The sequence below is a fragment of the Lissotriton vulgaris genome, chromosome 1_1 (assembly GCF_964263255.1).
Source record: "Lissotriton vulgaris chromosome 1_1, aLisVul1.2, whole genome shotgun sequence".
Taxonomy (NCBI): Eukaryota; Metazoa; Chordata; class Amphibia; order Caudata; family Salamandridae; genus Lissotriton; species Lissotriton vulgaris.
In genome coordinates, this window is record NC_141685.1 from 371,333,382 (window position 1) to 371,350,623 (window position 17,242).

General features: G+C 47.1%; 1 protein-coding gene across 1 annotated transcript in view; it reads right to left on the bottom strand.

The window, feature by feature from the left end:
* The window catches only part of LOC147747197 (calreticulin-like), a 166,136-nt gene extending 159,956 nt beyond the window's left edge, over positions 1 to 6,180 (bottom strand). Inside the window, exon 1 of the mRNA XM_086952424.1 lies at positions 5,990 to 6,180. Coding sequence (XP_086808550.1) covers positions 5,990 to 6,083 — 94 coding nt within the window. The 5' untranslated portion in view covers positions 6,084 to 6,180. The remainder of the gene's footprint in view (positions 1 to 5,989) is intronic.
* Positions 6,181 to 17,242: the final 11,062 nt, after the last annotated feature.

Here is a 17,242-nt window from a genome sequence, read left to right on the forward strand (position 1 = left end):
GTTTTTTTAAGTGACTATATGTAACGACCAACTGGAACTCTCAACTGCTATGCGAATGTACCTGTATTTGTAGAATAATAATTTAAAAAAAAGAAATTCTGAAATTAATAAGAAACTCATACACCCTCCTAGAGTTTCTGTGAATTGGACATATAGTCGCACATTTGCACAGTGTTTAGGACTATGTGGAAATTTGTGGCTTCTTTGTTAATAAGAAGCATAAAATAAGTGACCCTCATCCACAAACACCACTGGCACTCTAAGCAGCTGAATACTCTAGCTACCACTAACCTCAACCCTGCCCCTCTCCCCCCTGCACGCCTCCAACAGCACCCCTTGGATAAAAATACCCCTAAAACCCATCGATAACACATCACTATGGAAAACACATACATACTGGGCCTCAAAAAAACATATGCCCCATTAATATAAGATACCACCTCTACACTCCCTCGTCTGCACAAATCTGACTGTTCTATACACACATATGACATGAGCCTGAGAAACTTCCCCTTCTACTGTTTAATGGACACACAGCTTGCACCACAAGACACAACACCCTGCATCTCCAGATATAGCACGTTCATTCTTTGCCTTTGAAAAAAGCTGCGCACGCACTCAGCTGCCCATGGTTAACACATGCACACTAAGGGAGAGAATAACACGCATACATAACCTACACCCATGGAAAACACACCCAAACATGAGCCCTGAGATAACAGACCTATACTCTTATGCTCTTACAGCATAAGCATAGGGATAGCATGCTTGCACCCCGTGCCACAAATAACATACAACCCTGTGTCCTGGACTCATACGCAATGCTATTTACATCCAGGGATAAATTGGGAACAGCAACCAGCCCTGGCAGATTGCTTCTCGATTGGCCCTGGGAGCAGGGGTGGGGCGGGCAAGAAGCACTGTTTCCGCTTTTGTTACAGGGGAGCTGATATTGCAGCACTGCTGCAAAACCTCACCCCAGTGATAAAACCGTCCCCTACCGGGCAAAAAATCAGCCCCCACCCCTCCAGCAAAACAGGGAAATGCCCAGTGCCCACTACGGCCAGTCCGGCCCTGCTTACATCAGAACACCTACCCCTATGCCCTAAAATAGTACACATGCTTCTTTGGTTTAGAATAACACAAACATTTTTCCCTGGATAACATTGGCGAACTTCTGCTACCGGATAAAACAGGCCCCACAGTGTCCTCGTATCAGTGCCGTAATGTAACTTGAGAGGGCCCCTTGCAAGGTCCATGGAGGGCCCCCAATCTGGACTCAACCAGGAGCTCTCAGGCTAGGGAACTGTGCTGTGAGGGCCCCCTAGGGCTCGGGCCCCTTCCACCGCAGGGGCTGCGGGGGCCTGTGTAACAACACTGCCCCGGATGACATGGCACCATATCTCCATCACCAGAGTAATACTCAACCTCCAAAGAACCTGACAACAGGCGCCTCTATATTCAGCTCACATTCCATTGCTTCGGGTACCATATATCATTCTATGCCTTAGGTCAATGCTCCCCAAACTTTTGAGAACCATGACCCAATTTTTAGATTGACAAACTATTACAACCCACCTACCTTTAATAGACATGAGGCCGGCGTTTTTTTAAAGATAACTAAAGCATCGTGTGGTAGCACATTGTCATTTGAAGACAGCACATTTTCCATTGAAATGGCCACTAAATGTGCACCGACATATGGGGCCAGATGTATAAAGTTGTTTTTTGTTCTGCTGTTTGCGAACGCAAAAAGGCATTTTGTAATGTACAAAAGCCCAATTTGCGATACGGTAATCTGTTACCGAATCTCAATTTGGGTGTACGATTCGGTATAAAGGGGTGTGTTTAAGGCATGCCTTCCTAATAGCGAATCGCAGTGGTATCTGTGAATGTTTTGCAACCAAAATGTGGTCGCAAAACATTCACATTTTACCACCTACTTCAAGTAGGTGGTAACCCATTCGCGAATGGGAAGAAGACCCCAAGGGACCCCTTCCCCTTTGTGAATCATTGTAAAAAAAAATTAAGGGCAGACAGTGGTCCCACAGACCACTGCCTGCTCTCAAAAAACGAAATCTTTTTTTTCTTCCTTTTTGAAACACGCTCCGTTTTCCTTTAAGGAAAAAGGTCTGCATTTCAAAAAAAGAATTGCTTTATTGAAAAGCAATCGCAGACATGATGGTCACCATCCCTGTGATTTTTGTGATTTCCAACAGGTTGCAAACCAAGACCTACCTCAATAATATTGATGAGGCAGTCAGTGCAGCTGACACAGGTAAGAGTGGTGGGGCGGGGTGGGGAGGAAGTTGACAGATGGGATAGGTAAAATTAAATTAACAAAAAATTAATAAACCTTCCCTAAGATGGACATATCACTTTGCCCTGCTTAATCGCCTCAATATCGGTCCCCGGTTATTGAGCCTTATTCGCTTCCTCTACACGGACATAACTGCCGCAGTCCGTGTGGCCGACTTGGTTTCTCAAAGCTTTCCTATTGGGTGGGGGACGCGCCAGGGTTGTCCGCCCTCCCCTTATTTCTTTGCTCTTACTATGGAGCCGCTCGCGGCTTGGATACGCATAGACGAGCAGCTGCGCTGCTTCGAGTGGGCACCGGACCTGTCTGATTGCATAGCGCTCTATGCGGATGATGTCTTGTTTTTCCTCACAAACCTCGACCAAACTGTTCCACGCCTTCTCCGCATCATGCAGATCTTTGGTGAAACATCCGGCCTTTACATGAACCGGGGAAAATCCTATTTGTAGCCGCTGCTGGGAGGAGATCAGCTGGGTGAAGGGTCGCGGGAAGTGATAGTGGCCCCAGATGGCTTTAAATATCTGGGAGTATATCTCTCCTTGTCTCCAACATTGGTGTGGAATAAGAACCTCGCCCCTCTATGGAAACAAGTGGGCAACCAGACGTGAGTGTGGTCCCATCTCCTCTAGTCTCTTTTTGGTAGATCCGCTATTTTCAAAATAATTTCCCTGCCTCGCCTCCTTTATCAATTACAAAACCATCTCTTTCTGATAAAACCAACATTTTTCGTCAGTTGAATGCTATCCTGGACCACTTTCTTTGGGGGGGCGGTGTATCGCGAGTGGCCCTAAGTACCTGTTTCCAGTCCACCTACTTCGGTGGAGTGGCCACTCCGAACGTCCAGGCATACTGCATGGCCTCTCATCTACTTGTCCTCAATGACTGGTGGTATGGCGACCACGGGGACCCGGCGCATGCATGGAATGTTGGTTACTGGGAGACAACACCCTCCATACGGTTCTCTATTCAGGGGCGTTACTTTGAGAATTACGACCTGCCACAAGCACGGTTTTTAAGATCTGGAAGTCGACACTCTGTCAGAGGGGTTGGTGAGGGAGACTCACTAGGGGAACTCCACTGTGGGATAACAGACAGCTACCACAGCTTACGGGACTACCCTGTTTTCGAGGCTGGGAGACCATTGGGATAGATACAGTGGGGACAGTTGTACGCGGATGCACTCTTAAGTCCTTTTTTGATATCCAGACGGAATATGGTATGCCCTGAACACAATTTTATTGTTATCTTCAATTCCGACACGCCTTTACCCCGTATATCTCTCATCTCACAGAGATTCCTCAATTTAACCCTATTGAGGCAAAAGTTGACATGGCAGCAGGACTTAGGGCCTTTAGAGGAGGATGACTGGGATTAGGCTCTGGAATCTCCACGTAGTGCAGCATTTGCGGCCTGCCTGCATCTTATTCAATTCAAATACCTACACAGAACCTATTATACCAGATACAGGCTGTGGCATGCTGGGCTTATCGTTTCCCCACATTGTTTACGCTGTAACTCTATAATGGGTATCTTCCTACATACTGTCTGGTCCAGCTCAACATTATCAAAGTTCTGGAAGGGGGTATTCACATGTTTGTCTGAGGTTTTGGGGTGGGACGTTGAATCCTCACCGAGGCTTGCCATGTTACATATCACAGAGGATATAGGTGGGAATAGATGCAAGAGCCATCTGCTATTCCTTGGTCTTACTCTGGCAAAACGAGATGTCGCCCGCCTCTGGAAAGACGAGGCACCACCGTCACTAGGGGTATGGAAAAAAGGGCTAAACATTTGTTTGGGCCTGGAACTCTGGGTCTTTGCAGACAGACACTGAGGAACCACTGCTATGACATCAATGGAACAATATTAACATAGTGCTAATATTCGATGTAACTATGGGTGGCAAGTATTCTCTCTATCTTCAGAATTGTGGTATTTGTTGAACGGAGGTAATGTGGCACTGTGGTTTTCTTTTTCTTTTTCCTTCTCCTTTTTTCTTCAGTTCTTATCTTTTCCTGCAATATATTTAATATGTAATCAATCCTCTATTATTACTGAAAATGTTGGCTTTCATGTAACTTACCCTGTACACATACTTTGGGTGCCCTACAAGGCCCTTGTACTGTACGGTCTGTCAACAATAAAATTATGTTATGATTTTTTTTTTAATAAGCCACTTACTTTGTGCTCGCTGCATCACCGACTCAGCAATGCGGCGAGCGCAAGGTATGGGGTTTTATTTTTTTTTAATGTAATTTTACCTATCCCGTCGTCTGTTCACTTCCCCCCAGCCTGCCCCACCCCAGCCTGCCCAACCACTCTTAACAGGCCGGCCATGCCCGTGAGGTAGATCTATTTTCAACCCACTGGGAATTGCAAAAAGTGTAAAACACAAATTTGTGCATGGGTGCTTGTGATTACCAAATAGCGAATCGCAAAAAATCACTATTTGGAAAATCACAAACATTTACCTGTGTACATCTGACTCACAGTTTTACTGATAAAATTAGATAGCACAAAAATTATAACATGTGGAAATCAAGTTTCTATGAATATTTATCATTTGTGCATCACCAAGTAAAGTGCCTTGATTTGTTTTGATTCTATTAAAATCTCTGTTTCCAGCACACTTCAGAATTCCAAAGCAAATGTGTTTTATTTTTGCTTTCCAAACCGCTGAATGCATAGAGTTCATCTACACGTATTTACATTTTGTTGTGTTTTGCATAAAACGGACATCCTACAGCCTGTTTTCATACTACCTGTGCTCTTGCAAGATTGTTACATAATTCACTTTAAAAACACCTCTCACTTTGAAGCCAGAGAACGAAAACAGCAATCCCCGTGCTTAAAGAATAAGCAGAAATTTGTCAGAAGGCATAGCTTTAAATTTGACATCTGTTTTTGAAGCACCAGAAAATGTGGCAAGATTAACACAGAATTTAAAGGCATCTGTACTTATTGTTCGGACTTTCCCGATCCATGAAAATCAGCTTGCAACCCACTTGACCCACAATTTGCAAAACGCTACCCTAGAACCACCCATTAATCAAACACACAGCAGTGGATGGCTATTATAGGGCCGGTTTTATAGTCTCCTGGAAAGATTTTACCATTGATTTCACTGATATTAAAAAAAACATTGTCTGCGGCAAGCTAAAATCCATGCATATTACAATCCTTTGTAATACACTTCTACAGTGTGTCTTTGAAAGTTCAAAACTGCACCAATTAGCATTTACTGATAACACACATCTCTCTGGAAGGATAACACATACACTTGTCTCTGTAACCATACAATTGTGCCTCAGACAAAACACAGGAATGTGTTGGGGATAACATTGCACTGTGCCTAGTAAAACACATTACCTCCTGGTCCATCTTCCTCTCACAGTCCTTACCTATGAGTTTATCTCTTCCCATGCAGAAAAAATAAATAGGGCTCAGGATTGTGACGAGGAAGACATGGATTCAGAGTAATGAACATTACCGGTAGGTAACCGAGCATTGTAGAGGCCTTGCAACGCACACAACCCTGTTGAAGACAGGTCCTTTGGAGTCTCCTCTTCCCCTTTCTTGGATATCTTTCCCCAGAAATGCCAGTGGCCAGCCGGAGGGTTTTGGCCATTTAGCGACAGTCCCTTTTGCCCGAAAGCAATAGCCTGTTCTCACCTCCATCCTCGAACTGCTCCCTGAAGTGCACGAGGGGCTCCGCGCACACCGCGCTCGCGAGCCCGGCCAGCAGCAACCAGCTGACGCCTGTCATCACTCTCTCTTGGAGGAGCGCGAGCGCTGGACAGGGGTGCAGGAACCAGGACGGAGCTGTCAGAAGATGCTTCTACGGAGCACAGCCAATCTGCCACAGATGGCCTCTTCCTATTGGCTACCGATACACTTCCATGCATCCTCGACAGCCAATCAACTCAGACCACGCACTGGGCGGGTCCTGCGGGAAGATGCTGAGCAACCTGTGGAGGCAACAGCTAAAGCATCGGGTCCCTGAGACGGGAAATTCATGAAAACAAAAAACGGACATGAAAATTCATCTTTAGAAGAGCCTGCCCACAAATCGCAGGTGAACGCGACGGACATCTCAGAACACCTATGTTAAACGAGCGCAAACATGGAAAAATACTTTCTAAATTGATATAAAAAAAATAATAGAGTATTGAGCGAAAGAGCGACACCGGTGCTACATCAGCAGAGTAAGGACAGGGGTTTAGCTGGATTTCAAAAGGAGGACAACGTATTATACTGTTGTTGCACTTATATAGCGTTTCGTTCCCGATGATGAGGCGCTGAAGCACGTTAACGGCACGCTGCGCCTTTGGGGAGTACTTTTTTGGGACCATCTTGTTGTCAGACATTTATGACCAGAGTGGCGCCCTTTTCTTTCCTTAAATTACTGCACCTAGGCGCGGGATGGATGGCAGTAAGTTAGAGCATCTGGTCACTCAGTGCCTCTGTGTGGAACAAGATATCGGCGCCATTCACAGTGAACTGGTGAAGAACTAGTAACAGACGGCGAACAAAGGGAACGCCAGAAACCCTTACATAGAGTAGGATTTAATCTCGAGTTAGATGGCTCTATACTTTTAAAATCCATTATAGATTTCCCTACCTCATACTTGCCAAGATTTAGTATACATGGTGTGGTAGCACACTGCCATTACAGACAACACATTTTCAATTAAATGACCATTACATCTGCACAGACATAGTTTTACTAATTCAACTATAAGCTTACAAACAATAATGTGTAGAAATGGCATCCCCTAGTGTAATGATCTGTTTTCATCATATTAAAGTATTTGTTTCCCACTCACTTCAAAATGAACAAAAACGTTTGCTTTATTTGTTGTCCTAATTGTGATCTATTCGGAAATACTTGCATAGTTCATTTAAATGTTGTCATGTGCTAGAAAAAAAACCTTTCTTACACCCAGTATCCAGTACGATTGTCACATAAACCCACTCATATTGAAGTAAGAGAAAGAAAAGTAAACACCAAGCTTCCTCGGAAGACAGAGCCTGACATTTGACCTCGGTCTTTGAATACATAGCAAATGTAACAAGGTAAGAACAAGTTGTACCTTTCCAGCTACCATGCTGGGAATCGCCATTTACTTTGAAGTTTAATACTCTCAATCCACTGCTCGTCTTGTGACCTCTCTTGTGTATTATCACTGGGACCATACAAGTGTTTTTTTGTTTATGTATCCTAATACTATAATATTTTAAAGGAATATATTACTTCCTCCTTGGCCCCACTTCCAGAGATGAGACGCCGCTCACCGTGGATTATATAACCGCTTTAGGTCGATTTACCCTTCTACTTCATAGATCATCATCATTTTTTCTGAAACTGCACACTGTGCATCTCGTGATTTTGCTGCTTGCTCCTCTTTGGACCGCTCTCAACGCCTATTGGCCAACTATTTGTAGAGCCCTGACGAAGTTCCCTCTTGGCACAACCGGGAACGAAACACGTTGGCTGTGTGCCAGTGTTTTTTAAAAATATTATCAAAATAAAGAAAGAAGTACTGTTTGTACTAACTGATTCCGCATCTTATTTCAACGAGTGCACCTTCCATCTTCTTATAAGTATTAAGAACAAGATTTACAGACCTGTTTACAGAAAGGAGCACTCGTGGAACAATACAAGTGTTGTTAATCTGAAAAGGCTTTGCTCCTTGGGAGAGGCAAACTCACCTTAGACAGCCTAAAACAAATAAAGCTAGCAAATAGAAAGCCAGAAAATGTGAGATACAAACCACAAAGTTAGTGGTAAGCAATTCCCAAAGAAGCTTTCTGAATGTCCCCAAGTTGTCTTTAGCAAACCAAACAGCTGCGCTGTCTGGTAGGCTTCGACCTAAAAATAGAAAGTGGGAAACTTTGAATACAAAATCGGGTGCATGTATTTTCCCCATTGACTTATATTGAAGCAGAGGCAATAGTAGGTGAGAGATAGCTAAAAAAAAAGCAATTTTAGCTACAAAAATCAGGAGCCTCTCGGCTGAATTAGGTCTATTGGCACGTTTGCTACCTCCCTGGGCACGTGAGGCAGCCATAGAATCATTATGTTTGTTGTTTGCAGAGGTTTATCATTGACTGCTCAGACAACACCAGGTATACAATCTCCCCATATCAAGTCCCGCTCTCTCAATATTCTTTTATGAACTGGACGTCTGAAAGTCCTGCCACGCTTAAAGTCCCACCTCCTCCGAGACCCACCTCCCCACTTACACAGTATTAGTGTATTCAAAGTCGGCAGGACTGAGAAGAGTATGCACTATACAATAAGTTATAGTTCTGCATTACTATGAAAATCTCTATAGCATACCTGTTAACAATCCAGATTTAGGTGTAAGAATTCCAAGTTTTAAGTCACTGACTAACATATGTTAACATTTTCCTGCTTTAAAAAGAAATGTCCCCGACTGTTCTGAGGCCTGCGCAGTGCTGGGACCGGGGTGTCGATTGAGAGGAGCAGCCGGCCGCGACTGCGACAACAGCGGCCACTGGTGGCGGTGAGGAGTTGGCCGGAGGGCGCCGGTGACTTGATGGGCCGATGGCGGCAGTGACGACCCAGTCCACTTAGCGGAGTGCCTTGGGGGGCTGCGTGGCAAAGCAGGGTCGAGGGGGGTGCACGATATCTGGCCCGCCTCCCCAGTTCTGGGTCCGGGCATAATCAAGGATTACCCCCCGGAATCGGCGGGCGGCTCCCGGGGAGCGGCAGAGATTTTGTTTAGCCCTTTGGTGACTCTTCTCTGGGGAGCCTGCCTTGCATTTTTGAGTCCCGGTTGTGAATCCTGTGGCGCCCTGGTTTGGGGCCCGGTCCCTGAGGTGAGGTGAAGAAGGGTGAGGCCGGACTGGCTAAGATGGCAGCCGGCGCCCTCCTCTGCGGACCACATCCAGGTCGAACAGCTGCCGTGCGGATGAGATCAGGGGACTGGCGGCGCGAGAAGGAGCCCGCGAGAAGGAGGCACCTACTACCACATGCGGCATTGGCCCAGGTTGTCATGTCCCTGGTTCTTTCCCGCCTGGACTTTTCTAATTCCCTTTATCACGGACTCCCATGTTCTCTTGTGGGCCGCCTCCAGGTTGTGCAGAACCAGGCAGCCCGTCTTATTTTCAAAGTCCCAAAATGGCAGTCTGCGAAGCCCTTGCTTCATAAGCTCCATTGGCTGCCAGTAGAACGGAGGGCGGCCTTTAAGTTGGGCTGTCTTACGTTCAAATCCCTCCACTGCACCAGTCCTGCCTTTCTTAACTCACTGATCACTCCGTACCAACCTGCACGTAACCTTCGGTCAGCTCATCATCACCTACTTGTCACTCCCAAAGTCAAAACCAGCAAGGTTGGGGGCCGTCGCTTTGCCCACCTCGCACCTAAATTCTGGATTTCTCTTCCAATGGTCATTAAATCTAATGGTTCCTTACTTCAATTCAGGAAGCTTTTAAAAACTTTTCTGTTTTCCAGCACCGGTTAGTTTCTGCCTTGGGATTCTGTTTTTTGTTCAGTCAGTTAGCGCCAAGAAACCTCTGGTGTTAGTGCGCTTAAGAAGTTTCACTTAACATAACGTCCAAAGATGTATTGGCTGCCATAACGACCCTGCACAAGACCCTGGTCTGTAATGCCAGGGATTTGGGAAGAAGGATGGCCGCCATTGTTGTCCCGCCGTTCCACATGGGCACAGCTCGATCTCAACGGAGTGCCGACGTGCCTGCTTCTATGTCCATGAAGGGTGCTCCAGCTCCGCTCAGGTTCCTGGAGCCGCTGCAAGACCCGGCTCCTGTGATCGCCCTAGACAGCACGGTTGTACATGCGAGTGTCTCTTCGGGGCACATGTCTAATTGGCGGCTGGGGAAACAACGCTGATCTATTTTTTGGGCTGCCCCGGCGATGTCTCGGCGCTTGCCGGAGTGTGTGACTCTACTTCCTTGGATGGTGAGACTGTGTTCGGACTTGGAGAAGTTCTCGGGGTCAACATTAACGGATTTCCGCCATACATGCTCGGATGGGTTTGGGTTGCTGAAGTCCTATGAAGCGGTACCTCGGCCTGGCCCGCCCGGATCATTTGGACCCTCCACGCCGCTCTGTATATCGATTGATAAGTTGACGTGTGTTGGTTCCATTGATAGACAAGGCCAGGGATGATACCGTCCAGAGTCTAGTGGACTTATTGTTGGCTGACGGTGTTTGGGGGACATTCGGCCGGGATTATATTGCTGGTGTGGTCGGTGATTGATGTTCTCCATGGATATTCTGATCTTGCTTTTGGGATGTCTCCTGGGCGCAGGGGTGAGGGGCGGGGCCGGGTGGCAAGATCGAGGGCCCTCCTCCACTTTTTTCTTCTCTTCCTCTTTTTCTATATTTCGGGTCTCCATTAGCGCGACAGGCACGCTGCTGGGGGGGGGGGTAGGCCGTGGCCTTCTGCAGGGGTGCAGGGTGGGGGGTAGGTGGATGGGGTTTGTCAAATTGTCCGTTATTTGTTTCTATGCCCTTTAGTCTTTTTACCCCTTTTTAGTGTCATCGTTTTTCGTGTCTCCTACAGTATGTTTCGTTTTGAGGGGTAGGGTTCAGCTTTGCTACGGAACGGGTTTGTGCCTACATTTATCCTGACTTGCGTATCTTACCCCCAATACTTCATTTGTACTTGTACTAACTGCGGATATCCTGATTCATGCTCATTATTGTAGGACCATGTATGACCGTATGGCATTTATTTTTTAATTTTTCCTTACTATAAAATGAACCTTCATATTCCTGAATTCAGACCTGTACGCCTGACTACAAGTTATGTCCTGGACATTTGTAGGACCCCGGCTTTCGAACTGTTATAACTTTCCACATTGCTTTGCTGTACTTCTGCTTTGACTAGCGGCCGGCCGGGGTGGTTGTAGGCCCATACTTGTAATTGCTTGAAGTAATAATAAAGGTTCTCCAAAAAAAAGCCTCTACTTAAATAAAAGCCAACTAGAAGGTTAAATTCTCAGCTGAACCTCCATAAAATCTCCTTGGGTTGGGAGGCTTACAAGATGCAGCGGCGGCCGGCACAGTAAAGCGTGGTGGGGTGGGGCAGGGTGCGGTAGGGGTGGAAGACGACGAAATAGGTATTATTTATTTATTTATACCTATTCTGTCGACTGTCGACTCCCCCCTCTCCTACCCCACCCCACTGTGTTTACCTGTGCCGGCCGCTGCTGACAAGATGCTGGCATGGACCGAATATAGCACTCATAAGCAAACGGTAGTGAGAGAATTTAGTTTAGTTTAGTTTAGTTTAGTTTAGTTTCTGTTTCTGTTAAGTTCCATTGCATGTCCTCTAAAAACAACAACTGCAATAATAGAAACTGTGACGAACCTCTTAACATGGGCAGGTCTTTTGTTTTTCAAAGAACATTCCTTTCATAAGAACAAAAAAATTTACGACTAGTGGTGCCGTGCTTAATCATCTGGTTTACTCCTCGTTCACATCAATAAACATTCTTGTCTCAACGGTCTTCTACTTTACAGAGCTCTGGTCAAGATCTTTTTTTCAGAGAGAGGGATCCAGTTCTTTGAATAATAATTTTTTTTTTTTTTTAAATTTTTGAAAACCTTTATTGTGCACAAGAAGCAATAACATATACGGGCCTACAACCATCCGGCCGGCCACGAACAATCAGTTAGCACGATAGCATACGTTATGGCGACACAGCACTGTATCAGAATCGTAAGCATTTACAGGAGAAAGACTGAGGACTACACAGCACCGTGCCACAGGATAATTGTAGGTTAAATTTTAAATTTTCATTATGCAACTATGAAGATCAGGTCGTAGTATTCCGTACTAAAAAAGAAGATATAAGCAAAGTCCATGCAGGCGGGACTTGATTTTAGCGTCTGTGTCAAACAAGTCCCAATGCGGTAATCAAGTCCCCGCCAGGCAGGATGGCCACACAATAGTTATGCCACGTCGTAGCGCCCATGACCCAGTCTCATTTCCACTGCCACCCTACACCCAGCACTCCCAACATGGAAGGTAAGTGAAAATCATAGAAAGAACAAAACAGGTCCCATAGAAACTAACAAAAAGGAACAATAACCCCCCACCCTGCACACATGCAGAGGCTATGTACTACCCCCCCCCTAGCAGCGTGCCTGTCGCCCCATAAACCCGAAATTTAGAAAGAAGAAAGTCGGAAGAAAGGAGAAAGAACAGCGAGAAGTGTAGAGGAAGAAAGGAAGGAAACAAGAAGAAAAAGAAAAGGAAAAGGAAAAACATCACTCTTGGATTCAGGGAGGGAGAAAAGGACAAGCTAATCAACCACTCCCCGAAAAGGAAAAGGCGGGGGGAGGAGCCCTCTGAGCCTCAGAACTCCCGGGATCCCAGCCATCCACTACGTGCCCACACCGGAGCCTCCGACTCCAAAAGCGACTGAGCTGCACTAATTAGCGACAATAGAAGCGATGGAAGAAAACAATACACAATGTGTGTATATAACATGTACAGGAGCAGTTTCAGTCCCTGGGCAGCCCACACGAATAAACACTGTGTAAATACTCACCCCAAGCACGACCCGATAGGGGGGCACACGTAAAAGCTAGTCAGCACTAATCACCCTCCGGACCCCGGTCCCAGACAGAACCCCCCTCCCATCGTAAAAAGCACAATTGTACAGGATAGACATAGGTCCCAACTGGGAAGGAGGCTACAAGCGCAAATCAAGCACCAAATCTAAACGAGAAACAGTCCAGGTTTCCGCCAGCCGATCTAACTAGCCGAAATGAGGGGCCACTTCAACCCTGGCCCAATCGATGAAACTTCTCCAGGCGTGGCCATTCCATCGGAGCAAGTACAAGAAAGAAACTCAGCCCTGTCCCGAACGGCAAAATCCGGCCCGGGCTGGCCATTGCCGCGAGCTTTCACTGGGAAGAACAAAGGGACAAAATGGCCTCTCCAGGCAAGTATGGTACTCCGGAGACGGAGAGGAGCGTCCCCGAACACCACCAGTGCCAGCAATAAACCTGTAAAACACCCCCTCCGTCACCGGACAGCACAGGTTCAGCAGCTGCAGAGACACGGCTTCAGAAATCAAGTCTCCAGGGAAAGTCAGGCTCTGGAGGGTCGATAGATATGGAGACTGAGTCACGGTTCCCAGAGTGGGGGGCAACATTGTATCCAGAGCCTCTCCAAGGGGAAGATCGCCCACACTGTAGCCAGGGGCACTGCTCACCCTTTCCCTCTCAGAGCGCGACTGTGTAACCTTTCCGGACAGTACTGAGAGCGGCGGGGGGACAGCCTGCCCCGGTCGGGAGGCACAGGATAATGCTCCCTCGATCCTCTCCGTCAGCTCCTGGACGGTCCGCCGCCATGTTGTCCCCAAGTCTGTGATGGCGCGCAGAATGTCCCCATAAGTCAGGGAGTCCTGGGGTAGTAAGCCATCCGCTGCGGGCAGTGATGTCCCGGGGTCCCCCTCTAGTCCGGGATCAGGCAGGGCAGTGTGCAGCAGGGGTGGCGGAGCAATCTGACCCCCGTCCCGTGAGGCAAGCGCCATTGCCGCCACTCCGGACTCCGCGGTGGTGAAGGGGGAGGCGAACAAACCCCCCTGGAAGCCGGCGTTAAAGCACGGTGGAAGTGCAGCCCACAGTTAGGAGATCGTATAATACGAGAGTCTCTCAGCCTCTCCCACCAAAGCAAAGGATACACCGCCGTAATGCACCCCCGGACGGGGAAGGTCCAGACAAAGCGCAGCAGAGCGGGGGGAAGCGCCGCGTTGGAGGCAGCACTTACATGTAGACGTACCTCGGCCAGGGCGAGTAAATCAGTGCCGAAAAGGAGCCAAGCAGTCCATAGCCGAGGTCGTCTCACTCCTGTAGGCAGCGGCACCACCCCCGCTCGTCCAACCAGCTCGGTCACGTAATGGCCGGCGGTAGCGATCAGTATAGCTGCCCGGGCAGCTCCGGAGATCGAGGAAAGTAGTGAGTCCTGCACCGATTCAGGCGGCGGAGACCTCGACGGGAAGCCAGCCGTTGCTGCACGTTTGTCTCATCATTTTGGCACGGTGTGAGCCAGGATTAAAGGCAGGATTTCGTGGCAAAGGTTGGTGGCTTACGGAGCCGGGAGCTCAGACGTTCGTCCCGATCGCCATCTTGGCTCCTCCTTGAATAATAATTTAATAAAATTACTTGGGGAGTAACCAAAAAGTTTTTATTGGAGGTTGTCTACAGTAAGATTAAGAGAAAACAGAAAGATGTTTTTGGATATAATCATTCATGCATCCATGTGGTCAGCATGTTTTGGCCAACCATAAGAGGCCAGAACATAGGTATCCCATATTAAACTACCCCTACCTAGACATGTAGCATTTTGTGTTGTATGGTGTAGGGATAATGTACACATGTGGAACTGATTAACAATAAGTCTATATAAAAGTGTATGCTTGTAGCTGATTTTTAGCCTAGTACATATCACCCTAAACTCTAGGGGATCCAAATCTAATAGATGAGGAGCAGTGGTATGTCCTTGTAGTCACACATTCATCAAGGGGATGATACCTGCCACAGTGGGTACGAAAGCATCCCCTTTCTCTAGAGGAAGACAAGTGCTGCGGCCGGTGTTAGTGTCAGAATAGGTAATTTCACAGGCAATAGACATAGTTCTGCAATAGATTCTTGAGCCTGGAGCAGGGCTGGACTGGGAACCACAACCGGCCATGGCAAAGTGCTCGGCCGGCCCCCACTCCCCACTCGGGGCTGGGTTGGAGGTGCCGCCGAGCTCTTTGCCGGGGCCGGTTTTCGGCCGATTTTGGTACAAGGCCGATTTTGCAGCTATTCTGCAAAAAATGGCCCTATACCAAAAACCGCCCCCAGGGGCCCAAAACCGGCCCCCGCCCGTGCGGCCCACCGGGGGATTGCCGGTGCCCCTTATGGCCAGTCCGGGCCTGGCCTGGAGGGGTAGAACCCAGAGGTCAGAGAGGCAGATTTTCATTCTTCCTGCCCCATCCAGGTGATAGATGCCAAGGCTGTAGGGCTGGAGAAGGAAAGGTAGGTAGAGAAGGAGCAGCATCAGTAAGTCAAGTTAACATGTGCAGTGGTTGATGCCAGAAAAGGGGTCATTCTCCCTGGGCAATCCAACCTGAGCCCTGAAACACCCAATTGCTCACTCTCTGTAGTCCTTACAAGATTTTGATAATCATCAGCCACAGGGAGGGCACAATAGGCTAGTAAAAAGCAGTTGGGATATAGTGGCCCATGGCGTGCAGGTGGAACAGATCTTGCAGGGCTTGTCACACAGCTTCCTTAGTTGGGAAAATGGCAGATCTTTACTTCCTTCCTGTGTTTCATATGGTATTCTGGGTTTCTTGGTTTCGTTCAGAGCAATTTCAATAGTTTTGCTGCTTATATAGCAAATGAAGATCTACCAATGTTCTTCTTGTGGGAGGGGATGGATAGACGAGTTGCTAATCTAGAGGGGAGATCTCTATTCTGTGGTTATCTTTGAAATGTAACTTGGATAAACAAGGGTCCTTTGACTTGAATGGCTCAAGCATGATTCGGAGTCCTATGAAGGCAGAGCATATGGCAACAGAGAGGCAGTCGAGCACTTGGAGCACTGGTGTAATGTAGTCTTATTGGTGAATGTGTAGTAGCTGTCTTTCTTTCATATTTTGGATCCTTTGCTGCTTATGAAGTATGAATAGCGGCCATAGATAAACCCATATGCATAAGTCCACAAACTACATAATTAGGGTGATAATGGGAGGTAGATGCTCTACATGTTCGCATTGTGCAGAAAACACTTTTTGTGACTTGATACCTGGAAGAGGTTTGGTGCAGCGGCCAGGGCGACTGACGCCGGACGCTGGGGATTACAGTTCAATACCCAGCACCATGTGACTGGGGTCTGCCCAGCACCATGCGACTCTGGGCAATAGCTTGCTTAATCTTCCGGGTGGCCCCTGCGCCGGGAAACTACGGGTAGCTGTGCGCTTTACAAATACAATATTATTTTATTATTATTATTTTATTCACTTGCAGAATCAAGGAAAGTGTGGAGTCCATAATCACTCTAAGATTTCTTCCCTCTATTGATCTTGGCAGTGGGGTCTCTAATTCCACTGGCCAGGTGGTAGTAAGAGGCGGACTCTTCATTGTCCAGAGGACTGCATTTCTCTCTTGGAGCAATTCAGAGTAATATCCTTGTAAAGCATGCGCTCATCAATGGCACAAAAACATTGGTCCAGTCTTGGCGATTCTAGTTCCTCCAGGTTTTCCAATATAATCCGACCTGCATGTCCTCAGTAAAGTTATAGCAGGTTAGGTTGTAGGAATTGTTCAGCTTTTTTAAGGGACTCATGTAGAGGTTGAACAGTTGTGGAGATAAAATTAAGCCTTGAGGGAAAAGGGCTGATGGGAACTGGGGTAGTGAGACAATGCTGTGCCTGCCTTGAAGGTGGAAGGGGATGCAGTCTGGGATACCTTCTTGAATTCCAAACGTTTTCAATGTCTGTAGTTGAGTATGGTGGTGGACAGAGTCAAAGCTAGCAAAATAATTGCTGCCACTCCATTTCTCTACACCTTTACCTCTTGTTATTCCATTTCTGTTCACTGCAACTTTTCATTCATTCCAGATTCATGTCATGAATAATAACAGTTTCAGGTACAATAGACCCCCTGATAGCCTTTGCCATCAACAAGGAAAACAATTGACCCCTTAATGCACTTTATTGACTGTACCTCCTCAATGAACACTAATCCTTGCATCTAGCCACAAAGTCAACATTTCTCAGATAGATTCCAGCGCTAGCCACCAAGATGTGGAGTTGCCAGTAAGCCTGAAGTTCCTTGTCAGTGCTCCATTGTGGGAAAGTGTTATAGACCATGCTCTTGCATTATATGAGCTTTTTTTGGCCACTGAGAGCACAATCGTTCTTATTGGT